General features: G+C 32.6%; 3 protein-coding genes across 3 annotated transcripts in view; 1 reads left to right on the top strand and 2 right to left on the bottom strand.

The window, feature by feature from the left end:
• LOC139503949 (mucin-2-like) overlaps positions 1 to 885 on the bottom strand; it is a 40,022-nt gene extending 39,137 nt beyond the window's left edge. The window contains exon 1 of the mRNA XM_071293991.1: positions 695 to 885. Within this exon, the coding sequence (XP_071150092.1) occupies positions 695 to 809 (115 nt within the window). The 5' untranslated portion in view covers positions 810 to 885. The remainder of the gene's footprint in view (positions 1 to 694) is intronic.
• A 10,320-nt stretch (positions 886 to 11,205) lies between these two features.
• Positions 11,206 to 20,093, bottom strand: LOC139504498 (protein phosphatase 1K, mitochondrial-like). Its single transcript, XM_071294604.1, has 5 exons — positions 19,944 to 20,093; positions 17,215 to 17,732; positions 15,821 to 16,032; positions 13,971 to 14,284; positions 11,206 to 12,016 (listed from the first exon to the last, which is right to left on the bottom strand). The coding sequence occupies exons 2-5, from the start codon at positions 17,562 to 17,564 to the stop codon at positions 11,747 to 11,749; spliced, it is 1,146 nt and encodes a 381-aa protein (XP_071150705.1). The 5' UTR covers positions 17,565 to 17,732; positions 19,944 to 20,093; the 3' UTR covers positions 11,206 to 11,746.
• Positions 20,094 to 25,043: 4,950 nt separating this feature from the next.
• LOC139503948 (octopamine receptor-like) lies at positions 25,044 to 26,462 on the top strand. The gene has a single exon (XM_071293990.1). The coding sequence runs from the start codon at positions 25,044 to 25,046 to the stop codon at positions 26,460 to 26,462; it is 1,419 nt and encodes a 472-aa protein (XP_071150091.1).
• Positions 26,463 to 27,430: the final 968 nt, after the last annotated feature.

Below are 27,430 nucleotides of genomic sequence, written 5' to 3'. Positions count from 1 at the left end.
TTTTTAAATTCCTATATTAAAATATTACATTTTATATCTATTGTTTTAATCGATCCCATTACACTGTATACTGTAATAATATCAGATCTTGCACATATTTTATTTCTTTCTGTATTGTGTATTTTTAATAAAAGTTCGTCTTATCACATGTTTTATAATAATCAGAAGATTATGATTTCATGGATCATGACTTACATCGGTCATTGAGTGGTAAATAATAAACACAAAATATTTAAAAGCAATAATTCGGAGAAAACACATCAGGTGCGACATACCTTTGAAAACGAATATCAATTAGTATTTTTAAATTACTTCCGAACGTTGAAAAGAGAGAGAGCAAACTTGGTTAGAAATACGTGCGGAATTACATACTTAGTATTGTATAACCAAAATAATAATAAAAAAAGGATGAAGAAACACAAATTGAAGACCGAAGTGTATTTTATTATTAATTGACTCCTACATTTGTCATTAATTACTAACTGTGACTAATATGTGTTATAGGGGTCTCATTTTTTGTAATACATGTATATCCCAAGTCCCGGTAGACAAAAACTACAAGTGTTTCCACATCTCTAACCGTATGATTCATCTTAAGCTTTTCATTTACTCTGTTGTATTTGTTAAAGATTTAAATAAATAAAAAACCACTTCAAATGCATTAAATTAACGTTACTATCATTATTTTTCTTACCTAAATTTGTTTGCTGATTTTGTCCATGGTCCATTCTAAGAAAACAATTAACAGGAATAATAAAAATCCATACGAAAAATATAATACGGCATTTGCTCATCGTTACTAAGTCCATCACGAAATACGAATAAAAAAAAGTGAAGAAAAAATGAAAATTGACTGATAAGTGTCAAATTAAGTTTTGGACTAACGCTTGGATAGTCGATTTGCTTGACCAGTTTACTATTTAAATTCTGTGTAGTGAAATCAAGGGATTATTTAAATATATTGAATAGAATGAAAATACTTATAATGACCATTGGATCATAAGGACTTTTAAATATATACCCGGTATTTATAACCTGCGTGGGATTTTAGAGTTATTTCTTTTGAACGCAGCTGGACGAATAAATAAATAAAATTTCGGATAAACACGTTTATATTTGCATACAAAAGGATAATGAAAATTCCGGGTACAAACAGGACGTGAAGATGCTGCCAATCATAATTATCACACCTCAATATTTTTTAAATGGGATATAAACAATATTCGACAGACTATAAAATGAATGTTGAGCAACCATACAATAAAGATTGTTATCGTCTAGTACATGTATACTTTTTATTGCAATGAGGTTACATTTTGACTTTTTAAATACAATTTGTCGTTATTAATTGCCTCTTTGGTTGTTATTTTGAACCATATGCAAATTTTAAAATGCAACTAAAAAAACGAAAACTTTTTTTCAAGAGTCAGAGCGTACTATGCAGATATAACAATTTCATAATGTGTGACTTAACTTTTTATCACACATTTTATTTTTAAATTCGGATTGACTTTTTAGAGATCAACCATTTAACTACAAGGGGAGGACGGTGTTACGTTTTTTTTTTCTTCAAAAAATATATTCTGATCCCCAATTTGATGAAGAAAAATAATATTCTGGTCATGCAAATTCCCACTATACCTGATAGTCAGTGTTAAATTAAAAAACAATATATTCTGATTGATCGTGTCGAAAAACTAAAACAGTGTCTCATTGGCAATCATACATCATCTTCTTTTTTATATTTACAGTGCTGAAATATAAAGAATAGAAAACTATAGGGCGTTGAAATATAAAGAATATGCATGTTTATTGCGAATTATGAACCAAAAAAAAAAAAAAAAAAAAAAACCAGAGAAAAAGGGCATGACATTTGAAGAAAGAACTTCTCCCTCTTTTTCCCAATCTACACCCTCTGGTTTAGTACACACGGTTCACACTTCGTATTCGAATCCTACGAGACACTGTGACTCTCCACAAGAGATTAAATGACACGGAGATTATCAACTACAGGTCACCGTAAGGTCATTAACAACGAGCAAAGCCCATACCGCATAGTCAGCTTAAAAAGGTCCCAAAATGTCAAATGTAAACAATTCGAACGAGAAAACCAACGGCCTTATGTATTCAAAAAAATTGAACGAAACACAAATATGTAACACATTAACAAACGATAACCACTGAATTACAGGCTCCTGACTTGGGACAGACACATACATACATAATGTTGCGAGGTTAACCATGTTAGCAGAATCCTAACAATTTCCCTAACCCAGGACAGTGGTGTAACATTACAACATACGAACGAACTATAAAATTCAGTTGAAAATGGCTTTATCATCAGATGGATACAAATAGAAATACATATAACAGAAAACACAAAGTGGACGTGGCCGGGTACTTGTATATCCCAACAACAAAAAGTATAGATCTGAGAGTACTCGCAGTTACTGACAGCTAGTGCAAAGCCACTAACAACTAATGAAAAAAACATGCATCTGAGAATAAATTTTCAATCAGTACAGATACAACATTCATTGGATTAAGAGTAAAGACGTCATTAATAGTCAAAGAAAAATATGACCGTTCCGGGTGCGGGAGTTTCTCGCTACATTGAAGACCCATTGATGGCCTTCGGCTGTTGTCTGCTCTATGGTCGGGTCGTTGTCGCTTTGACACATTCCCCATTTTCTTTCCCAATTAAAGAAAAACATGACCTTGTGCAACCCAATCCAAACCTTCATTAACCGTTGCACGTGTCTGATAAGAGTAGCTTTTTTTCAAACATATGTCCCATTCAAAGGCATTGATCGTCCAACCCGTCGTGTTTTTATAAATGCATATTAAGAATGTAATTTTGTAAACTTCTGAAACTGTTACACTTCGCATACTCTGTTTTTAGGGACACAGCTCATTGCATTGGGGGAGGGGGGGGGGGGGGGGCGCAAACATATGTCCCATTCAAAGGCATTGATCGTCCAACCCGTCGTGTTTTTTTAAATGCATATTAAGAATGTAATTTTGTAAACTTCTGAAACTGTTACACTTCGCATACTCTGTTTTTTAGGGACACAGCTCATTGCATTGTCATCCTCTTAAAGAAAAAAAATACAAAAGAAATTTTCTACGATTTTACATAATTTGAGACAAATTTTAAGATTAATGACATTGCAAAGTTTAAAGTACGTACGTACAAAACAACCTATTTATGTCAGTATATATATAGTCAAATGCGTTTTGTTTAAATATACTTTTTCACTTTTTTTTTGTCTTTTGGAAAATGTTGTTTTTGCTGTATTTAGATCCTTCTACAACGAAATTTGTTTTACATGCACACGTATAAAAATTGCGGTTTTTATCCAACGCAATCATAGGTTTGAACGTAGTTTTCAATTTAGACTTGTTTATATTTTTTCGTTTGGGCTTGTATCATATTTTCCCTCCGGTTTATATGATCCGTTCATCCTATATTGACTCTTAAAATTCAACAGTCTATCTTAAATTGAGGGTAAATTATATGGCCTTTCAAATACCATTTCGATCCCTAACATCACTGAAGAGACATATATTGTCGAAATCTAGATCTGGTATACAAAAAAAAATATTGACACCTTGTGTTTGTGGCATAACATATTGGCCACAAGTTTATTGTTTTCTGTTTAGTATTAAATTTATATTAAGATCCATTTTGTTACATCTCGTGATCAATTTTATTTGACAATCGCCAATGGCAGTCAGCAGGGTTAAAGAACATCAGTTGTTCGACCTGTTAGTCAAATGCGTTTTGTTTAAATATACTTTTTCACTTTTTTGGTCTTTTGGAAAATGTTGTTTGTGCTGTATTTAGACCCTTCTACAACGAAATTTGTTTTACATGCACACGTATAAAAATTGCGGTTTTTATCCAACGCAATTATAGGTTTGAACGTAGTTTTCAATTTAGACTTGTTTATATATATACATGTATATAAGTACGTCTGAGTCACTCAGTAACGAGGGAAGAACAAAAAAATTGCGAAAGCAAATTTACAGATCTAACATTGTTGGGTTGATGTTTAGACGAGTTATATATATATATATATATATATATACTAGATTACAATGCAGTTAATCCTATTTTTGTCAGTATTTACTGAATATTTATGCAATTAATTCATTTCTGTCCGTGTATTCTGAACAAATATGCAACGAACCCATTTTTTTGACAGTATAATTGGATAATTATTTAGTTAATCTATTTTGCAGTATTTTCTGAAAACTTGTCCATTTAATTCAGTATATTCTGAACAAAAATGCAACTAACCCATTTGTGTCAGTACTTACGGGATAATTATGCAATTTATCTATTTCTGATGGTATATACTAAATAATCTTAGCAGTTAACCCATACTTTTTAGTATACATACTGGATAGTATTGGATAGGTACTGGATAGTTATGCAATTAACAAATGTTTGTCAGTATATACGGGATAGTTATGCAGTAAGTTAAGCCCATTTATATGAGTATATATATATACTAGATAATTATGCAATGAATCTAAATATGCACCAAACCTATTTTTGTCAGTATATACTAGATAGTTAACTCATTTTTGTCAGCATATACTAGATAGTTAACTTATTTTTGTCAGAATTTACTGAAAATTTTATGCAATTAATCTTTATGTCAGTATAATTTGGATAAGTATGCAATTAATCCATTTCTGCCAGCATATACTAGATAGTTAGTCTCTCATAACTCTTTATAGAGTGGCTCTTGTTGTTAATTTGTGTTTTAAAAAGCTGTATATTTTATATGTAACAAGTGGTGAGACTTTAATAAAGTATTTGTCTTGTCTTGTCTAGTTATGCACTTAACTCATTTTTTTCAGAATTTACTGAAAATTTATGCAATTAATCCATTTTTGTCAGTATATATTGGATAATTATGCAATTAACCCATTTCTGTCAGTGTAATATACTAGTTAATTATCTATTAAACTCAGTACTGTCAGTATTTACTGAATATTTAAATATGCAATTAATCCATTTTTGTCAGTATACTTTTCTGGATACTTATGCAATTAATCCATTTATATTAGTATATACTGGGTAAATATTTAATGAACTCCTTTTAGAAATGGTACCCTAAATAAGCTTGATAATTTCATTGCTAGTCACAGATGTCTATGCAGATCGAGTCGATGTATGTTTTATAAATTATCTAAACTAATCTCTTTTTCTATGTGTTACATATACCAGTATGATATTTCAAAAAGAACCTATTCATGTTTTAAAATGTCGCTGACAAAACAGAGTACCCGTTTCAACTTTTAATAAATATTATAACTTAATTGGTATAATACTGACGACACAAAACAGATGAACATCCAATATCCACATGATTCTATTAACCTTTTGTAATTCAAGGCCGCATTTCATATATGGTGTAATATGTCTTCAATAAGAAACGGAGAATTGCAAATATCATTTTCGATTAAGATATTAAAACAAAAATTTATACGAGACATTTTTATAGAATTTTTCTGTCTACCTGCGTCATTAAACACAAAGACTGCATGAGATGCACGTTTATCTGTATAAATTCTGATTCGATTTTGAGCATCTTATTGTTCAAGCTAAATGCATACAGCTGACAATACATGTAGCTTTTCTTCAGGCCAAACAAAAAGTTATTTTACCGTTGTCATCTGAAGCCTTTTGTAAAGAATTTAGTAGGGACAAAATCTATTTTTCTCAGTATCCTTTTGAGAACTTATCTACAACAGTCAAACTATTAAATTTCAAATTTTTTGTTAAATTCTTTTCAGGCCAAACAGAGTGTCAGTTTTTCTTTGTCATCTGATGTTTTTCTCATATAATATTTTAGTTATGTTTTTTTAGGAGAATTAAGTAGGTTTAAAACTATTTATTTATAGTGGATTGGGAAACAAGTTTTGAAACTTATATTTACCCATTTCCACTTTGCGGGTGCGAGCGCTGCCTTGAACGGTAGCGACATTATACTGCTCTTTTTCGAAATCTACAAGGTTGTCTTTTAAGAGCATGCAAGAGATATGGCTCTCTCTTAACAAAGGTCAGTCATTTATCGTCCCCTTCCGATGGACTATCATCGTTTCCTCAAGACCATACTCGCAAATGGTTTCAAGGGATTTTCGAGCGACAACAACTGTTATTTTCTGTATCTATTGAGAACCGTATATACAACAGTAAGACTGGTAAAGGAGTAGGTCCGGTAAGGACCGATTTTGGCCTCAAATTTCAGGTTCATCTGACGAATGATTTTGACCACTTTTTAAACACTTAAAAGTCTATTTTATTTGAATTAATTAGTTTATGTGAAAGATTTTAACAGATTTGGTCATTAAAAACGATCCGATTCAAGCTCAAATGTGAAAAATCTACCTAATATGCCGAAAAATGTCACTTTTCAGATGGTTTTTGGTAAAAATGAAAGTGGCCGCATCCGTGTTCATCCTCAACCTTTATATATGTTATGTATTATCATAAAATATAACTTACATTTCAATATTAAGGATGAACACGAATGCGGCCACTTTCGTTTTACACGAAAACCGTCTAAAATTTAACTAAAATGCTAGAATTATGAGGATTTCAGTAATTTAGCATGACTTAATGGTGCTAGTACCGGATATATGTGCATTGTATTGTCAAAAACAGCCCATATTTATGTAGCAGAAGCATTCTACTGTCCAATAAATAAATAAAGGTTTACATTTTAACAATTTTGTAAAACTGCTATATTTTGGGGTCAAAAAGGGGTCTTACTGAACCTACTCCTTTAAAATTTCTTGTTTGGAAGTGAAATTCTGAACAAATTTGACGACGAACGTTTACCACTACATGTACATGTACTTCTTACTGCTTTGAAAAAATTCAAATCGAAGATATTTATTTGTAAGTAAAACATCCAGCAACAGCTTTCGATCATAAAATCTCTATGGTTTTACCTATTTATTTTAATATTTCCGTGGCCAGCTTGTTTCAGCTCTTTTAGGTTAACCACAGGGTACCAAAATAAGGTAAAACTTGTAGAGTTTCTTATTGGCAGGAGTCCTTTTGCGCCAATTTTTGTTTTCAGGGGTACCATTTGTGCCAAATTTTTTTTCAAATGTATCAACTGCGCCAATATTCGAAACTCATTTGCGCCAATTTACCTTTACACATATTTATCATTCATTTTGGTTAATGACTAATATGTATTTATTCTTATTTATGGCTCATAAAGTATCATATGTTCGGAGATATTTAACCCTGAAGATGGACACCGCGAGAGAAATGACTTAAAATGCATTGGACAGTCCGTGTTCAGAGAGAAAAAAAAATGATTGTTTCGCTGAAGATTTAATACAAGATATGCCAAAAGGCAAAAATATAGAAGCGTTTTTCTGATTATGATTTAGCAACATATGTTGAAGACAGTGATTTGTTCCCATAATCTGTATATGCTGAAACCCAATCTACCGCAAGACGTACCAATAATAGAGCAGTCGCATTCATCAAGAATTACAATTAACTGTTGTATGCATTCATTTCTCAATGTTTGTGTTTTAGTAAAGCTACAAGCTACTACAAACATTCAATTGCGGAGTACTCGTGCAGCAGTAGTAAGAAGTAGACATGATTCAGAAAAGGAATCATTTGCCGTGTAAACTGCAGGTCCCAAGCCCTGAGAAATAGGAAGGGAAGTAAATTTTCTATCAATTGGCGCAAACGTATGTTTTATTTTTGGCGCAAATGATACAATGTAATTTCAAGATAGGTGGCGCAAACGTAGCATTTAAGTAAAGAAGTTGTGGCGCAAAAGGACGCATTTTTGGTGCAAACGGATTTCTCTCATTTTTTTTAACAAGAGGTTATTTAAAGTTAATATAAAAATTAGAAGATGTGGTATGCTTGCCAATGAGATAATTCTTACCAAAGACCAAAATGACGTAGAAGTTAACATCTCAGCCTATTAATGATAGTATACGATAAACAGATCTTAATACGAAAATTGAACATTAACCAATTAAGCATTAAAGTGAGTTTAAGGTCAGATGAATCCTGCCAGACGGACATGCATATACATATCACAATCATTTCTAACACAAATGCTGACCTATGTCTCAAACATGTAGTATCCAATAAACAGATAGAACAGGTGAAACTCAGCATTGACCAATGAACTAAAAAGCCGAGATTTTTTTTTACATCAATTACATAATGAAAAGTGGCTGGAACATGCTCTTTTGCTTAAAACCACATGGTATTAATATAAACCCGGATGAAGTATCAAAGGAACAATCCCTTACAAGGCGTTATCAATTAGGTACAATGAGAGTTGCCTCCCATTGTATGCCATTTGTTGCTTTATATCATGATACAGGTATTCGTTTTTCGTTCATTATTTTCTACATAAATCAGGCCGTTAGTATTCTCGTTTGAATTGTTTTCAATTTGTCGTTTTGACCCTTTTATACATAGCTACTTTTGCATAGGTACTATTTCTGTACTTGAAATCTGAAGTACTGGAAATTTACTTTTAATATTTAGTACTATTTCTTCACTTTAGAATTATTGTAATATTAAGGTACTTGTATTTTCCAGTACTTGATTTGTACTTAATTATTGGTACAAAAATAATACCAACAATCATCAGAGTATTCCATGTTTGATCATCATAACTTTTTGAGATTTGAAAGACAAACTTTAAAAATGCTGAAAATGTTACCTTGCTACCAAAAGTCTGTAGTACTTAAATTTCAAGTACAAATCAAGTACTGTAAAATATAGGTACTTAAATATTACAATAATTTTTGAGTAACAAAATAGAACTGAATATTTAATGTCCAATACTAGTTTTTTTTGTACAGAAATAGTACCTATGCAAAAGTAGCTGTGTAGCTGACATGTGGGATGGATTTTGCTCATTGGTGAAGACCGTACGGCCCTTGACCTATAGTTATTATTACTATGTTTTCGATAGAAGTCTCATTGGCAAACATTTCTCATCTTGTTAATTTCATGTGTACACATACTAATCTTTCAATAGACTAAATAAAGTGACCTTATTGCTTATAAGACATGACATATCCCAAACAAGAAAAAAACCTTGTACAACAAACCATGAAAAAGGTCAAGATCATGGCCAGTTAAACCTGCCAGTCTTACATGTAAATGTACATATTACATTTATTCTACACACCAAATATATTTACTTATATATCAGCAAAACAATTTTGACAACGAAAAAACTAAACCATGAATTGACCATTCACCAAGGAAATAAGGTTGAGGTCATGTGGACCCTGTTTCACTGAAATATTGTACCTACAAGGATCATATTTACCAAATATAGTTATTTTTATAAGTAATAAGAGGTGGCATATTACAACAAGAGTGCACATGCTGAAATGTCTAGCCTTCTTTACTAATGATTGATATTATGGTGATAGTCCTAAATATAAAGCTTTATTACAACTGTCACATAGACTTAACATTAACCAACGAAACTAAACAGTGACCAATGAATCATGAAAATGAGGTCATGGTCAGAGGAACCATGCCAGGCAGACATGTACAGCTAATAATGCGTCCATACAACAAATATAGTTAACCTATTGCTTATAGTTTCAGAAAAACAGACCAAAACACAAAAACTTAACACTGAGCAATGAACCGTGAAAATGATGTCAAGGTCAAATAAAACCTGCATGACTAATAAATAGATCATAAAATATTCCCATACATCAAATATAGTTGACCTATTGCATAAAGTATTAGAAAAAAGACCAAAACTCAAAAACTCAACTTTGACCACTGAACCATGAAAATGAGGTCAAGGTCAGATGACACCTGCCACCTTGACATGTACACCTTACAATCCTTCCATACACCACATATTGAAGACCTATTGCATAAAGTATAAGGAAAACAGACCAAAACAGAAAAACTTAACTATAAACACTGAACCATGACAATGAGGTCAAGGTCAGATGACACCTGCCATTTGGACATATACACCTTACAGTCCTTTCATATACCGAATATACTAGACCTATTGCTTATAGTATCTGAGATATGAACTTGACCACCAAAACTTAACCTTGTTCACTGATCCATGAAATGAGGTCGAGGTCAAGTGAAAACTGTCTGACGGGAATGAGCACCTTGCAAGGTATGCACATACCAAATATAATTATCCTATTACTTATAATAAGAGAGAATTTAACATTACAAAAAATCTTAACTTTTTTTTAAGTAGTCACTGAACCATGAAAATGAGGTCAAGGACTTGGGACATGTGACTGATGGACACTTCATAACATGAGGCATCTATATACAAAGTATGAAGCATCCAGGTCTTCCACCTTCTTAAATATAAAGCTTTTAAGAAGTTAGCTAACGCCGCCGCTGCCACTGATGCCGGATCCCTATTCCTACATTGTATGTCAAGCTTTCTGCAACAATAGTTGCAGGCTCGACAAAAAATTATGCAAACCTAGTAAATCATGAAAGGCATGCTTTTACATCTCAAAACCTGAGGATTTTTGTGGGATTGTAAGAAAAATTTATATTACTTATACAAATAAATTTTTGAGAAAATTAAGGGGAGATTATTCAAACATTATTTATTTAAGAATTGAATGCTGCTTTTTGTAATTTTATTGGGGTGTAAAAGCGTTGACTGAAGTACATTTTGTATGAAGCGCGGAAGCGCTTCATACTAAAAATGTGCGCACGGTCAACGCTTTTACAACCCTATAAAGTTACAAAAAGAAGCATTCAATACTTATAATTACATTTTTTTAACTAGAATCATGAAAACTCGATTTTTATCAAGTTTTCGTTTAATTTACCTGTGCACTTTATTGTTGGACCTAGTGTCATCATGAATGATAAATGTTATTGTCTAATACAATTGTTTCAGGAATAGCACGTGATGTGCAGTTAGCCAATTAGAATAACGTATTACAATGAAACATACATCTAATGTAATTATTTACTTATATGTGTATATTTTTCTTTACTTCTTCAGGTAAACATGGTAAATAAAATTAACTTGTACAAGTAGAACCCCTGACTGAACATAAATGAAAACTTAGAAATGAGTATTTAGATTTGCTGTATATATGTACATGTATATGGGGTTTCTAATTGAAGAATTCGAAGAATGGCTTTTGCTCATACAAACAAATAAGTAAAATGTCAGATATTTCTCTTTTGAAACAAATCAAAAATATATAAACATCACAAAATTATGCACCAACAACCAACAAGATCATATGTCCATGAGCACCAGGCACCTATGTCAAGTTTCCAGGTTCAGTCAACTGTAAAATCAGGATCAAAATCCTAATTGGCATATATTTTTAAAATTTCACATAATAAACATGTAATTCTAACTATCAAATTGCTGTGACCTTCATGGTTAACTGTCCTAAATTAAAACTTTAACCCAATCAAAGATGGACAAACACACATAACGACAACCACCCAGACTGAAAAACATAATGCCCTTTTAAATTGTTCCATAAAGCAGCAGAGGGGATAAATTATTTCTCTTTAGATGATGTTCTTCACAAGTTATGAATATTGTCCTCACACTTAATTTCTCCCAATGCTGTATGGAATAACACAAAGAGTTTTTCAGATCATCACAAGCTAAGAATATCGTCCTCGCACTAAATTCCTTCCAAAACTGTATGGAATAACACAAAGAGTTTTTCAGATCATCACAAGCTACGAATATCGTCCTCGCACTAAATTCCTTCCAAAACTGTATGGAATAGCTCGAAGTGTTGTTCTGTATTTTCCCCACGCACCAAGGGGGATAACTATGGCAGTTGAATTATCCTCTGAACCAAAATGTAATGCTTGATCGGTGACGAATGATGCTGCTTCTTGAGGAGTTGAACAACAGCATATAATATCAATAAGTTCCTGATCGTTCAATACAAAGTTTACACCATCAGTCGTTAGGACTAGAAAGGCATCCTTACCATGCTTCAGCTGAAATAAAAATCAACGTTTTTGTATTGCTATAGGTATATATTTTTTATCTTAAAATATTGAGATTTTTGGGAGATGAAAGTTTCAAAAGATGAGTCTAGATCTATTTCTCTAAAGAAATAAAATCAATGTTCATGTGTGGTTTTATGAAAAATTATTTTGAAAATAGAGGACAAAGTTCAGGATATATCTAATTTGTAATCATGGTAATGCTTCAAAATGTAAAATTTTCCCTTTCAATAAATTTAGCATCCAAAACCCTCTCAAAGAAAAGTAGACCAATGATGTATTTGTCTCAAAGAATAGTAGACCAATGATGTATTTGGCTTTTCTTGTTAGGTCCCTTTTATCATCATGTGATCATGTTTATATAGCAACATGCAATTGTCTCTGAATTTTTTAACCTGATTATTGATACTATACTATAATATAACATAGCAAGAGCTACAAATTCCAAAAACAAATATATAACAATCCTATATACAGTCGACTCTCGTTATGTCGAAGTCAGCCGGACCAGAGAAATATTTCGAGATACACGTAGTTCGACTCAAACGAACACCGGAAGTTCGACATTCTAAGGGACACAACTCTTGCTTATCTTGGTAAAGCTAAAATAAATCCGGGTGAATATGGCAAGGGGATCGATATTCTAGTATCAGATCGATGTATTTGTATGTCACAGTCTTTTATTATTATACTGACTTTTATTTTTACTTATTCAATTGTTTCAATTAAAAATAAAATCCTATGGCTTTTCTAAGAGAGTAATTTTCAATCGACAGTTTCGTAATTCAGGTTGCTAATAGCTGACAAAATTGTTTATTCTCGGATACAAGAGATTTAAGAAAATTTTGATTTCTTTTCATTTTGATTTATCTCACTCTTTCTTTTCAAAAGAATATATAACCAGATTAAAGACGCCGCTTGAGTAGTTTTTAGGTGATCATCAACGGAAGCCATAATCCTCACTTTATACACACCCAAGCTCATTAGTGTAAATCACAAATTAATTGTTTTGTAAACAATTTAAATACTTTTTCATGAACATTAACAATGTATCACTAATTATTTATAAAAATTCTATAAAAGATAATCTTAGGTAAACACTCATGGAAATAGCATGTCATAAATCAATACAGTGGTCAGTGACCGGAAATTTAATTACACGTGTATTGTCAGATTAACTCTTCAATACATTTAAATCCCAGAGGTCATGTTTTGACATATGTGTATTAGTTCGAGATAAACAATGAATTTTGAATGCTTTTGTTAACCTTGGGACCGTAAATTTAGTTCGACTCAACCAAAATTTCGACTCATCCAATTTCGACTCATCAGGAGTCGAATTACATACTTTTGTATGGAATAAAGTTCGGGACCACGTGAAAACTTCGACTCATCCGAAATTTCGAGTCAACCGAGTTCGAGACAACGAGAGTTAACTGTATATATATATTATATACATGTGTATATATTCTATGGTTTTGAACATGTTGAATGAGTATATGTATTTTTAAATAAATCAAACTGTTGATTTTCTCTTTTAACTTGTTTTACATTTGTCATTTCCATGCCTTTTATATCTTACTACATAGTATGGGTTTTGCTCATTGTTGAAGGATGTACAGTGACCTATAGTTGATTTAATTTCTGTGTCATTTGGTCTCAGGTGAATAGTTGTCTTATAACCCATTTTCTTATTTTCATATATAGTGGATTCAATTTTATTCGTTATATACCAATTTTCGTGGGTTTCCTGGGTACAGGTGAACCACAAATTCATATGTTCAACATATATCATATTTTCAAAATGCTTTGTATACAGCGATAAGCAAAACCAGGAAATCAAATGTCCACAAATATGCAAGTTTTCAGCATTCCACGAAAATTGATAGCCATAAAAATAAATATATCCACAGTACCAGTATATCTATGCATATAAAATAATTACAGTTTTGGTTGTTAGGTAAGGGTGTGCAGTCACTCCATATTTCTTTAATTCAATGTCGCCCAGACTTCTCGTCATGGATAACCTGCCATTGACTTGCCACACTCCCTGACTATTGTGGCTGATAATGCCACCCCGTTGATGGACTCTGTCTTTCTCTCGATGATTCTCAGGTACATGGTCCTCACTCAGTCGTAGAGCTAGTCCTTCACGACATAAAATGGCTCTACTATCACCAACATGTCCAATAGCTAGTTCAATGCCATCTCTAAGCAGACAGACTGTCGCTGTGGTTCCCGCCTGAAATTCTTTTGTATCTGTAAAGTAAATTTTTTTTTATCAATTTTATTTTAGAGAAACATTAAAACAAAGTTATTGAAGAAAGTACATGTAATAAGAGATGAAATACCAATTTATACATTACTTTTGTTTATAAATTATCATATGTATGACTTTTCCTGCTTGAATTATACCTGAGAAATTCAAACTCAAGAGATCTTCCTTATATAGAAATCATTATATACTAGGAAATTTGAATAAGACTTAAACTAAATGTACAATAGCAGAAAAGGACTGTTTCGTTGTATAAACATGATAAAGGTAAAATTCATTGTTGAAGGCTGTATCCTGACTTTGAGTTGCTTATAAATTAATAAACAAGTGAAACTGCGAGCTACTGCTCACTGATGATACCCCCGCCGCAAGTGGATAATATTAATAGTGTAAAAATATGGAAGTGTTCAGTAAACAGGAAGTTGTCGAGTGATGAATCTGAAAACGCATCACACGGTATAGCTGACTTATAAAAATCCTGAAACCAAATTTCAGAAATCCTTGTATTGTAGTTCCTGAGAAAAATGTGACGAAAATTTTTAACTTGGTTATCATGTGTAAAATCATACAAGTGTTCGGTAAACAGGAAGTTGTCGAGTGATGAATCTGAAAACGCATCACACAGTATACCTGACTTATATAAATCCTGAAACCAAATTTCAGAAATCCTTGTATTGTAGTTCCTGAGAAAAATGTGACGAAAATTTTCAACTTGGCTATCATGTGTAAAATCATACAAGTGTTCGGTAAACAGGAAGTTGTCAAGTGATGAATCTGAAAACGCATCACACGGTATAGCTGACTTATATAAATCCTGAAACCAAATTTCAGAAATCCTTGTATTGTAGTTCCTGAGAAAAATGTGACGAAAATTTTCAACTTGGCTATCATGTGTAAAATCAGACAAGTGTTCGGTAAACAGGAAGTTGTCAAGTGATGAATCTGAAAACGCATCACAAGGTATGGCTGACATATATAAATGTTGATACCAAATTACAGAAAGAGTGGATGTGTAGTTCCTGAGAAAAATGTGACGAAAGTTTCATGGGACGGACTGACTGATGGACGGACTGACGGACAGACGGACTGATGGACGGACGGACTGACAGACAGAGGTAAAACAGTATACCCCCCCTTTTTTAAAGCGGGGGTATAATGAAAGGTTTAGCTAGTAGTAACACCACGTCTAATCCACCATTTACAAAAAAATAAAATGCCTGTAACAAGTCAGGAGTATAACAGTTGTTATCCATTTTTTTATTAAGGTTAAAAAATCATGATTTATTTTATACAAATTACAAACCAAGATGATAAGCATGATAAGAGGAAGAGGCCTGCATTTCACATTAAACATGTTAAACCTTACAACTAAAAGTCATTATATGTCTTAAACAATTCAGTTCATTTACGATCAAACTGCAAGTTAAAGTGGTAAGATTTTTGTTAAACACAGGCCATGTACTTAGCAATATGAACCATCTTTGACCTTAAACCATGACAACTGTCACTGCATATCTTACCAAGAGAATAGAAATATGAGTGCCTGGCAAGCATGTTGTTGACATCAATAAAGGCCTGTTTGAGAACCAAACATAAATCTGTCTCCCTAAGCAACCAAAACTTGATATGATCTGTTAACACCTTGGACACAAAATCTGATACTACGGATCCTCCATGTCCATCAAATACAGCAAAACACAGCAATGTGGGGGATATCTTCTCCATAAAATATCTGGCAAAATAAGTAAAGAGTTATCAAACACAGCAATGTCGGGGATATCTTCTCCATAAAATTTCTGGCAAAATATCTGGTAAAATAAATAAACAGTTACCAAACACAGCAATGTCGGGGATATTTTCTCAGTAAAATATCTGGCAAAATAAAAATAGAGATCAAATACAGCAAAACACAACAATGTCTGGGATATCTTCTCCATAAAATATCTGGTAAAATAAAAATAGAGATCGAATACAGCAAAACACAACAATGTGGGGGATATCTTCTCCATAAAATATCTGTCAAAATAAAAATAGAGATCAAATATGGCAAAACACAGCAATGTGGGGGATATCTTCTCCATAAAATATCTGTCAAAATAAAAATAGAGATCAAATATGGCAAAACACAGCAATGTGGGGGATATCTTCTCCATAAAATATCTGTCAAAATAAAAATAGAGATCAAATATGGCAAAACACAGCAATGTGGGGGATATCTTCTCCATAAAATATCTGTCAAAATAAAAATAGAGATCAAATATGGCAAAACACAAATCTTCTCCATAAAATACATTTGATTGGTAATTCGTATATTTTCCCTTTGATTTTACTGCCTAATATTTTCCAGTATCAACGTACTGGCTGTATCACTGGAAATATTAGGCAATACATTGTGTGATGTCATAATTACCGATAAACAAAATAATAGGTAGTTTCGTTTTCGTTACCTATTATTCTATATGTATCTAGCAAAATAAAAATAGAGATCAAATATGGCAAATCACAACAATGTGGGGGATATCTTCTCCATTAAATATCTGTCAAAATAAGGAAGAAGTTGAAGAATTACTTAAACATACATGTATAAACACAACAATGTCGGAGATATCTTCTCTATAAAATATCTGTCAAAATAAATAAATAGTTAAGTTTATCTTACATGTCTTGATCAGGACTCTCACTCATAGAACTTGAAATATTCTTTATTATTTGAATACAAATTTTTATTGGATTTAGTGGGTATAGATAACAAAGAAAATTAAGCGATCAATAAACTGCAAATTTACTATAAGTAATTATTTTAGTTTGTATGCAGACCTAAACTTTGGCAAAACCAAAAAAATAGAATATAAATGAAAATTCATTATTGGTTTTGTCAAATAGGATGAATCCAAATCTTAAGTAAAATATGTACCTGTCTTCATTTACTTTTCTACGTCCAAGAAGTGAATCGATGCCAACATGTTCAAATGGAATTTCTGGAATCAGATTTCCTCTTTTAATACTCTCGTTCATCATAATTGGCATATCTAATCTATTATTCCATGACCCCAACGTGTCAAAATTCACTCCCCTTTGTTGACCTCCTTTGTTTTCTGGGTCAGTAAGAGGAGTTCCATAGTGCCTCTTTACTGTGTGTTGCAAGTTAAGTTCTTGATGTTTTAAGAACCTGTTGTCCCTTTCACCAGAGAACTGTTTTATACTACAAATGGTTCTTGAGCACTGACAAATACTTGGGAAATATCTACAGCATGATGACAGCATTGTAGTTTTCAATATCTGATACCTTTGTTCTAGATATTATATCCCTCTTAAACTGGCACCTACATGTATAGAATTATCCCCCTTAGTAGTTAAATATTACAGTTGAACCTGCTTAAGTTTCAATCTTTTCATCCCAACTTCTGATCATGTACAATTAACATAAAGAACCTGAAAAATATAATTTTAAAAATAAAAGAACAGTAATCAATTGCACTGATGAGATACACATTTATTTACCTTGAGACAACTTTAATACAATGGAATTTTCTATATATTTATTTTGATTTTCAAACTACAATGAGCTAAGAGCCATAACTCCTGTTAAATAGTTTTTCTTCACTGATTTTTAAACACTTCAAAGACATTCCTGATCTAAAAAATAAACCTTTGTTATTGACTTTAGGTTAATATTATTTATTCTATACATGCATGGTAACATAAAGTAAATAACTTTTTCAAATATTTCATACATCTCCCTGCCATGACTGCTATAAAGTTGAGTGACTTCAAGTTCATTAACTTGTGAATTTTTTTTAACCCTTTCCTCCATAATGACGCTTTTTGATGCCACCCCCTTTACTCCATAATGATGCCTTTTGACGCCTGTGTAGTACCTCAGTTGAAACGCTTTGATTACAAAATGTCTGCATCAGACTTAAAAAAGTTTGTATCCAATATGAAAAGGATATTCATGAGAATATCTGACTTGAATTTCATTGAAGAAATATTCGTTTTTCATAATGCATTATAACTTTAAAGCTGATGATTTTTTTTTATTGAAAAAATCCTATGCGAATCAAGTATGTGAGAAAAAAAAATCCATGAAGGAAAGGGTTAACAGAGTAAATTTATGATCATGATCATGATGATCATTGAATAATAAACCTGATAAAATACCACTATAATTTTTTATTATTTTAAATAATCACTTTGCTCTTATCATATTATAAGAGCAAAGTGATTAGTTAAAATAAAGTCTTATGAGGGCACAATCATTCAAATTTAGTTATGACTACAAGCATGACAAGACAAAATATACAAATCTAAAATTGATTTCAATAATAAACATGATAAAGTTGATCAAAACATGCAGCATATTGTGTTTGTACATTTATTATTTAAGCAGTTGAGAAACATGAGAACAGAACTGCTTAAAATAAACATACATTGTGTTCTAGCGATTAAAACAAAACAGGATTTCATTTAAAATACAAACATTTCATATAATCAGGATAATAACAAAAATATATATATTAAACAAGACAATGGAGACAGCTCCAGTCAGGCTTCTGTGATTCCCTATATAAGCAACCAAATTTTTTCCCAAAAAGGGGGGGGGGGGCATGGACCCCCCTAAATCCGCCTCTGGTGGTGTGAGTGCCAATGAAACAACTCTCCATCAGAATTTATAAAAGTAATTCATTATAGGTCAATGTACAGCCTTTCCTCTACCAGGAATACAGCTGGGCATTTAGCGGTATCGGTTTGGATTCCAAGTATGTCCTCTCCGGTTTCCTGTTCGTTGTCTAGGCATTTGTGCGGCATCCGGGGTGACCTTATCCCTTATTTTGTATATAATGTTTTTTTTATATTATGTTTTTTTTATATTTTTGAGGATGAGCGAGTCAGGTGAGTGGGTGTGTTCGTATGCTTTATTACATTGTACTTATTGTTTTGGGAAGGTTAACTTTCTGGCTGTAAGACCCGTCACGGCCAGGCTGGGAGACTGGATAGGCAAATGCTCACATTAAATCTGTACCGATACAGTGTGTTAAATGTCTTCCTTTTTACACCATAACCCATGGTGGTGCTCCTACTAAAGGAGGGAGCTACGGAACATACATACATACAGCAAAAGAATATTTATTAACTATTACTAGTGCAGTGTAGATGAATAAGTAAACAGGTCATATATTTAACTGGAAAATGTAATTCGTGCAGATTGCTTAATCTACCCCTCTACTGTCATATTGGAATGAGATCTCTATCTTTGAAGGTTTCATATGTAGGCAGGTACATGTATGTCATGTATGCATTAGTGGCAAGGTTTCGGTGCAAAATATAGTTGAATGGGGTTTATCTATATAATAGAGTAGCTAAATCAGGACACAAATTCCCAAACACCCAAACGGATTGTCAGAAAACCTTTGACATGCCAGAAAATCTGGAATAAACTCAGCTTCCTCCAGATCAGGAAAGGGAACACTGTACACCGGTTCACCAAACTACCAGATTGGCTAATTTAGCTTGATTTTTCTTTTTGGAGACCCGTTTAGACCGGTTGAGGGATCCATTTGGAAGTCTGAACTGACGATGCAGCCCCTAATGTTTGATAACATTACATTAGCTTTGAAATCAGCAAACATTTTCATTTGTTACCTTTTAAACAATGTTGTCTAATCTTCTCACTGTATTGATCCAAATAAACGACAAAACATTGCGCAAAAAGACTAAATTTTGATCCTGTTTACATTTATTCAAAACACTTTTTAGACTTTGATTCGAAATATTAAAAAAATAAAAACAAAACAATCACGGAACAGATAATAAGTTTCGGAATATCAGACGGAATTAAAAGACAATAAAATCTTATCACTTGTATCTGGATACAGTATATCTAACTTTAATATATGTTCCTGCTTGTATTCAAATGTCTTTGGTTTATGACATTAAGAGAGTACTTTTTAAGTCATAATCAGCCAAAACTGAACATGCATTAGGACCGAGCAAAGATAGTTTTTTGTTTGGGGGGGGGGGGGGGGGGGGGGGGGTACAGTTTTCTATAGACTATACCACTGACAGTCACATATAACATGTAAAGTTAATGTTCAAGAGCAAATATAGCGTCTAGCCATTAGAAATGATAAATATATTCATCCAAACAGCTCGAATAAACACATGAGCTAGCCGCAGTATACACAAGCACATCTTATAAATAAGTACATAAAATACATTAAAATTCATAACTAACACAGTTGTATGCGGCGGGTGGGAGGGTAAATAATTTCAATGAAAAATTTCAAATGTACCGCGAATCCCGAAACAAAGAAATATATATGAGCGTCCTGTATCCAGGTAACAAATTGACCAATCAAAATAAGGAATACTCGGAACAATTTCTTCCGAGTAAATGTAAACAGTGATTCACGTGGTAATTATCCATTTTTATAAAATCAAAAATTACACAACCAGTATATATATATATATGTATGAATTAAGAAAAACAAAACATTTCTATTACATTTTTAGATCATATTTTCTTTTTCACATTCGATACTATTCGGTTATATGATATCTGTTTCACCATCTATAAAAGCAATGTAAAAAGGGAAATTATTAGCCGTGTATGAAAATCAGATTAACAAGCTTACGCTGTTTGACGGAGAGACAAATAGATTTGACAGATATCTGATGTTTTCATAACTGTAGTTTTCATTGCATTTGAAAAGAAACACAATATATGATTAAAATTTAGAATGGAAATGGGAAATATGTCAAAAGACAACAACCCGACCAAACAGCACACATTAAGTTGTCTACTTCATGAGGCACATAGAGTAAAACATGAAAGCAATATATCTTATCAACAATTTCCGTTACTTCTATATGAAACGCAGATGTTATATTTCAAATCTACTCCCACTATATTAGATCACTGCAAACAAACATATACTGACCACCACATAGCCAAGGATAAATTTCAAACCATTCAAAGTGTTCTTGTGTGCGAGTAAACTTTCGATCAGTTTATTTGAATACAAATATGAAATTAAGGCTATATATATTAGTGATACAGAAATGTATGTCAAGTTTCAAATTCATGACTCCTTTCACCGAAAAAAACACGGACTTCGAATATGTAAAATAGGCAATATACAAATTTGGATATACATTTCACAATTCTTTTTGTATTGTGCAATACGATTAGTTGCACTCTACGTGAAAGTGGTGTCCCAGTTGGCCTGCTTTTATTTCAATTATAAGACATTGGTCTTTAAAAATCACAGTCTATATTGTAGTAGTTTAAGTCGGAATTACTATAGAATGATGTACTGAATAGTAAGTGAATAAGTTCACGATAGAATAATAATCTTTCGACTAGGTATATTGCCGAACACTTAAATTGACTCGAGTTCGTTTTTGTGTCGTTGAATTGCTGTCAAATAGACACATACCCTAGATGTGTTTTAAAAGAAGATATGGTATGCATGTCAATGCAACAACTCTACACAAGAGACCAAGTGACACAGAAAGTAACACCTATAGGTCAACCTACGGCCTTCAATAATAAACAAAGATTATATCTCACAGTCAGCTACAATTAAGAGAAGGCTAACGCCGCTACAAGACAGCACTCGCAACCTCAAAGTGGAAAGGGATTAATATAAATTACAAAACTTGTTTCCCAATCCACTATAAATGAATATGTTTAAAATTAAAAGGCCTATAAATGAAAAATATCAAACGATCCTAAACGAGAAAAGTAACTGCCTAAATTGTGTACAAAATAATAAACTAAACAAATATATAGCACAGTAACAAACGACAACCACCAAATTACAGGCTCCTTGGTGACCTGGGTCAGCCACATACAGAATGTGGCGGGTTTAAAGATGTTAGCATAAACCCAACCACCGCTTAACCTGGAACAATGGTGTTACAGTATACAATAAAAAAAAAACACACTATAAAATCAAGTTTAACAATGCTGTAATTCCGCATCAGGTTCAAACAAGTAGAAATACATCTAACAAATAAAATTGAGAATGGAAATGGGGAATGTGTCAAAGAGACAACAACCCGACCAAATAAAAAACAACAGCAGAAGGTCACCAACAGGTCTTCAACGTAGCGAGAAACTCCCACAGTATTCAATCATAATTATGCTGGGCAACATTGATAATTTCAAACTATAGATTTTATTTCTCCCCTTCTAATTATAAAGTTATAATATTGAAAAGGAAATTAAAGGAAATTAATGTTTATATTATGGTATTAATGAATGGGTGTTTTTATAATGGCCCTGTTATATGTCCAAGGTCTGTAATAATGGTCGAGGAAGTCTGTAATGGCCCGAGGCAAAGCCAAGGGCTATTACAAACATCCGAGGCCATTATTACTGACCGAGGACATATAACAGGGCCATTATAAAAACACCCATTTATTAATACATTTATTAACCAACTGAACAAAAGTGTATGTGTTGCTGCTAACTTGATGTACCGTCTTACTCTTTTAATGACAGTTTAGTTTGAACAAAATAATTTGTACTTCACCATTATAAAGCTTTAAATATACCAAATATCCAAGATATTAAGTTGAAAGAGATATGTGTTAAAAAACCGGATGAACAGTGATCCTCTTATATGGTTCTTTAATGTTGGTTGCTGGTTACTAAATTAAATAAAATACAAAAAGGTATTATACTCTTTACAACTTAGTTTTATTAACTTTATCCAAAAACCCAAACAGGGCTTAATACAGACAAACTGGGCATTAATACAGGGCCATTACAGAAAAACAGGGCCATTACAGAAAATATGTAATTTTTAATAAACAGTCACTTTTGGCAGTAATGCACTTAGTTGGTTAATAATACTTTATAATAATCCCTCGTTCATATACTATTTCATTGATGAAATGAGAAAATATGAGCTTTTAAAGACCCATTTACTCAGTTTTCTTTGAAAATAGGGAGGTGGGAGATACCAAGAAAATAAACTGACAACTCCATGACTAAACTAGAGACTCTAAAGAGCCTATGTCGCTCACCTTGGTCTATGTGCATACTTGTATTAAACAAAGGATTCCGATGGATTCATGACAAAATGGTGTTTTGATGATAGTGATGTGTTTGTAGATCTTACTTTACTGAACATTCTTGTAACTTACAATTTTCTCTATCTATAATAAACTTTGCCCTTTAGTTACAGAGGAAAATATTTTGTAAAACAATTGACTTGATAAACAATTTAACCCCTCGTCAGATTTGCTCTAAATGCGTAGGTTTCAGAGTTATAAGCCAAAATCTACATTTTACCCCTATGTTCTATTTTTAGCCATGGCGACCATCTTGGTTGGTTGGCCGGGTCAACAAACACATTTTTTAACTAGACACTCCAATGATGATTGTTGCCAAGTTTGGTTAAATTTGGCCCAGTAGTTTCAGAGGAGAAGATTTTTGTAAAAGATTACAAAATATTACAAAAATTGGTAAAAAATTACTTTAAAGGGCAATAACTCCTTAAGGGGTTAACTGACCATTTTGGTCATTTGACTTATTTGTAGATTTTACTTTGCTGAACATCATTGCTGTTTACAGTTTATCTCTATCTATAATAGTAGTTAAGTTAATAACCAAAAACGGCAAAATTTCATTAAAATTACCAAACCAGGGGCAGCAACCCAACAACGGGCTGTCCAATTCATCTGAAAATTATAGGGCAGATAAATCTTCACTTGATGAACAATTTTATTGCGTTAGATTTGCTCTAAATGCTTTAGTTTCAGAGGAGAAGATTTTGTAAAAGTTAACGACGACGGACGCCGGACGCAAAGTGACGAGAAAAGCTCATTTGGCCCTTCGGGCCAGGTTAGCTAAAAAGACAATGACCAACAGACAGAAGAGAGAACACATCATAGTAGGTAAAGACCGAGAAACATGAACTCCACCGAAAACGGGGGTTGATCTCAGATGCTCCTGAAGGGCATACGTTCAACGATGCTCACCGAAACTTAAATAAACAATACTTGCTGAAAATGGTATGTCTTGAGTTTAATTCTGGTAAACAAAATACTAATTATACCATTGCTTGTGAATTTAAGCTATGCCGCTTTAAACCTTAGTATGAGCAACAATACGCACCAAAGTTGACGTAAATCCTGTTTCAATCAAAGTCAAATAACATTTAAGAGAATCACATGAAATCATAACGGAACGGCTGGCTAACTTTCATATCTTATTGGAATTAAGATATTTTTTTATGTATTGGAATAATACATATAAAAATTCCAAAATCATCTTGTGTTGTTGACTCCCATAATATTCATAATAATTATCTTTTAATAAAATATTTTATTGATCTGTTAATAATTGTAAGCCATCTGCTTAATCGTTTCAACACAAGCATTCATTAAACCGGTATTCATTAAGTATAATTCTAATAAAAGTGATTCGGTCTTGCAATATTGGAAACTTGATAATTTTCATAGATAAACTGTTAGATATGACTTAGATAGTAACGTTAAGTAATTCTATTGGCGGAATAACCTGGAAAAATGCCCTGAGCAAGTGCTTCGAAAATATTTGCAAATGTTGACCATAATATTTTTCTAACAAGAGAAAGGCAATGTGAATATGACAGTTGTTATCCATTGGTTTGATGTGATTGAATTTTTGATTTTGACATTTGATTAGGGACTTTCCGTTTCAAATTTCTAGGAATTCAGTATTTTTGTGATTTTACTTTTTTTGTCAAAATGGTAGCGGAGTCACTACCAAACATTTTGATTCTAAGCTTATATCTAGTTATAGGATGTATTGGCAATGGAATTGTTATAATCATTTACCGTTTTAAAATGAGGAATACTCTTGACAATAGAATATATATACCATGTCTAGCTGTTGCTGATCTCATTTCTGCTGTGTTGTGCTCAGTGTTTGCAATTTATGCTCTGGTGTTTCCTATATCTTATACCAATATTGTTGTCTGCAAGATCTCGTGGTATACTATGACATGGAGCACATTTGTCGCAGCATCTATATTGATGATGATTGCCACACAGAGGTATATCAAAATATGCCGTCCATTAACGAAGTCCTTTTTTACGGGAAAAGAAATCATAAGTGTTGGTTTATTTTATGTATGCGCATACATAATCGATTCACCTATCTTGTTTATGGCGGGAATCACAACTACAAGATATGAAAACACAACTGAAGAGTTTTGTGATAGAGTTGGCGAACATTACAGAACCGGAAGTAAACATAATTTTGCGATTGCATACACCGTTTTTGAAGCATCTTCTTTTCCAATCATTGCATTTGGCATTATATTCTTTTACTACAAGGTCAGTTCTACGCTTTACGAGCGAATGAATGGGAAAGCCAAGAAGACAAATACTCTTCCAAACGGCGCTGAAGAAACATCAGCCATCGGAACTGACGTTAATATAACGGAAGCGGAAGTTGTTGACAAGAAAATAAAATTCAAAAACAAGAAACTTATGACTTATAAATCTAAAGGACAAAGTTCAAACCGACATAATGATTCTGGGGTCGGTATCAGTGATGATTTTGAAGGAAAACCTACCTGCAGCCATGTTCAATTATTTGAACCAGACCACGCACATTCGGATAACACACACCATATGTATTCTGATAAAGTAGTGAAAACAGATATACCCTTTATATCAACTCAGAAAAGTAGTAAAGTAGTGAAAACAGATATACCCTTATCATCAACTCAGAAAAATATTAAAGCTAACGATAAATCAAACGTGGATTTATCTTTTACGGCTGAGAACACGATCCAACAAACGAGAGTAACGTGTGAGAAGACCACTAAAATTGTTAGAACCAATCAGAAAGCAGCGCCAATTCGTTTATTTTTCAAACAGCATCGGTACACAGTAATATTCATAACAATAACAATTACTTTTTTCATCACATATTTACCACGTGTCGTCTTAATGCTTTTAGAAACGATTTACACGGACTTTTGGATAAAATTCCAAGGGAAACCTTCATTGCAGGTAATGATTTTCCTAAACAGACTCCATATTATCAACTGCATTATCAATCCATTGCTTTACGGAATTTTTGACGAGAAATTTAAACATCATTTCATTAAACTTTTTAAATTAAGATGTATGAAAAATAAAGTGTCAGCTAGCTGAAATGGATTCATAACTTGTTCAGATTCGATCGAACTCGCTTTGTAGACCGTAGTGTACACCTCGAGGGATTATGAAACGACAATTAAGTATACACCAGACAACTTTGAAAGGGATAAAAAGTGAGCATAGGGATTTAAGAATTTCTTATTTTAATGAGTTGAAATTTGATGTGGTAACTTTGCATATCCCTCATCTCATACATGTCACAGGACAGCATAGAAACATCAGTCAATAAAGGTCATTAACTACTATATTTATTGTTTAATAATTATATCAAAAATTCTATGCAATAGGTCAAATCGCTCAGACTCATACATTCTAAAAATGTGCGCACGGTCAACGCTTTTACAACCCTATGAAGTTACAAAAAGAAGCATTCAATACTTATAATTACTTTTTTTAGCTATGATCATGAAAACACGTATTTTATATATTTTTTAATTAAATTCACCTGTGCACTTTTTTGTGGGACCACGTGTTATCATCAATGAAAAGTTTTATTGCGTAATGCAGTTGCTTAAGGAATAACACGTGTTGTGCTGTTAGCCAATCAGAATAAAGTATTATAATGAAACATACATCTAATGTAATTATATAAAAAACGAGAAACGAGAATCACTTATGAACCACATCAACAAACGACATCTACTAAACATGAGATTCCCGATTTAGGATAGATGCTAACAAATGCAGCGGGATTAAACGTTTTAATGGTACCAAACCTTCTCCCTTACAAATGTAACTGAAGTAATAGTGTAACATCACAACATACAAAGAAACACTATAAAATATCAATTGGAATGGCTTACCTCAATAAAAAAACGTAGTAACACTTATTAACATACACTGAACGAATAAATTTTGATCTATCAAACAATGTGAATACATAAAAATAAGGGATGCATAATGATAGTAAAAGCATTATACCGCTGTGAAATACTTTACAATTTCAGAAAAACTTTGAACAA

The sequence above is a fragment of the Mytilus edulis genome, chromosome 14, assembly GCF_963676685.1.
Source record: "Mytilus edulis chromosome 14, xbMytEdul2.2, whole genome shotgun sequence".
Lineage (NCBI taxonomy): Eukaryota > Metazoa > Mollusca > Bivalvia > Mytilida > Mytilidae > Mytilus > Mytilus edulis.
Note: the sequence above shows the minus strand (reverse complement) of the source record. Positions and strands in the feature narration are given on the sequence as shown.

Bases quoted from the DNA above. Each gene is read 5' to 3' on its own strand.
- LOC139503948 (XM_071293990.1), top strand. From the start codon at position 25,044: ATGGTAGCGGAGTCACTACCAAACATTTTGATTCTAAGCTTATATCTA.
- LOC139504498 (XM_071294604.1), bottom strand. From the start codon at position 17,564: ATGCTGTCATCATGCTGTAGATATTTCCCAAGTATTTGTCAGTGCTCA. The intron at 14,285-15,820 runs GTAAGATATGCA...TTTACTTTACAG, and splicing joins CTCATATTTCTATTCTCTTG to ATACAAAAGAATTTCAGGCG. The intron at 12,017-13,970 runs GTAATTATTTTA...TTTTTATTTCAG, and splicing joins CTTACCTAACAACCAAAACT to CTGAAGCATGGTAAGGATGC.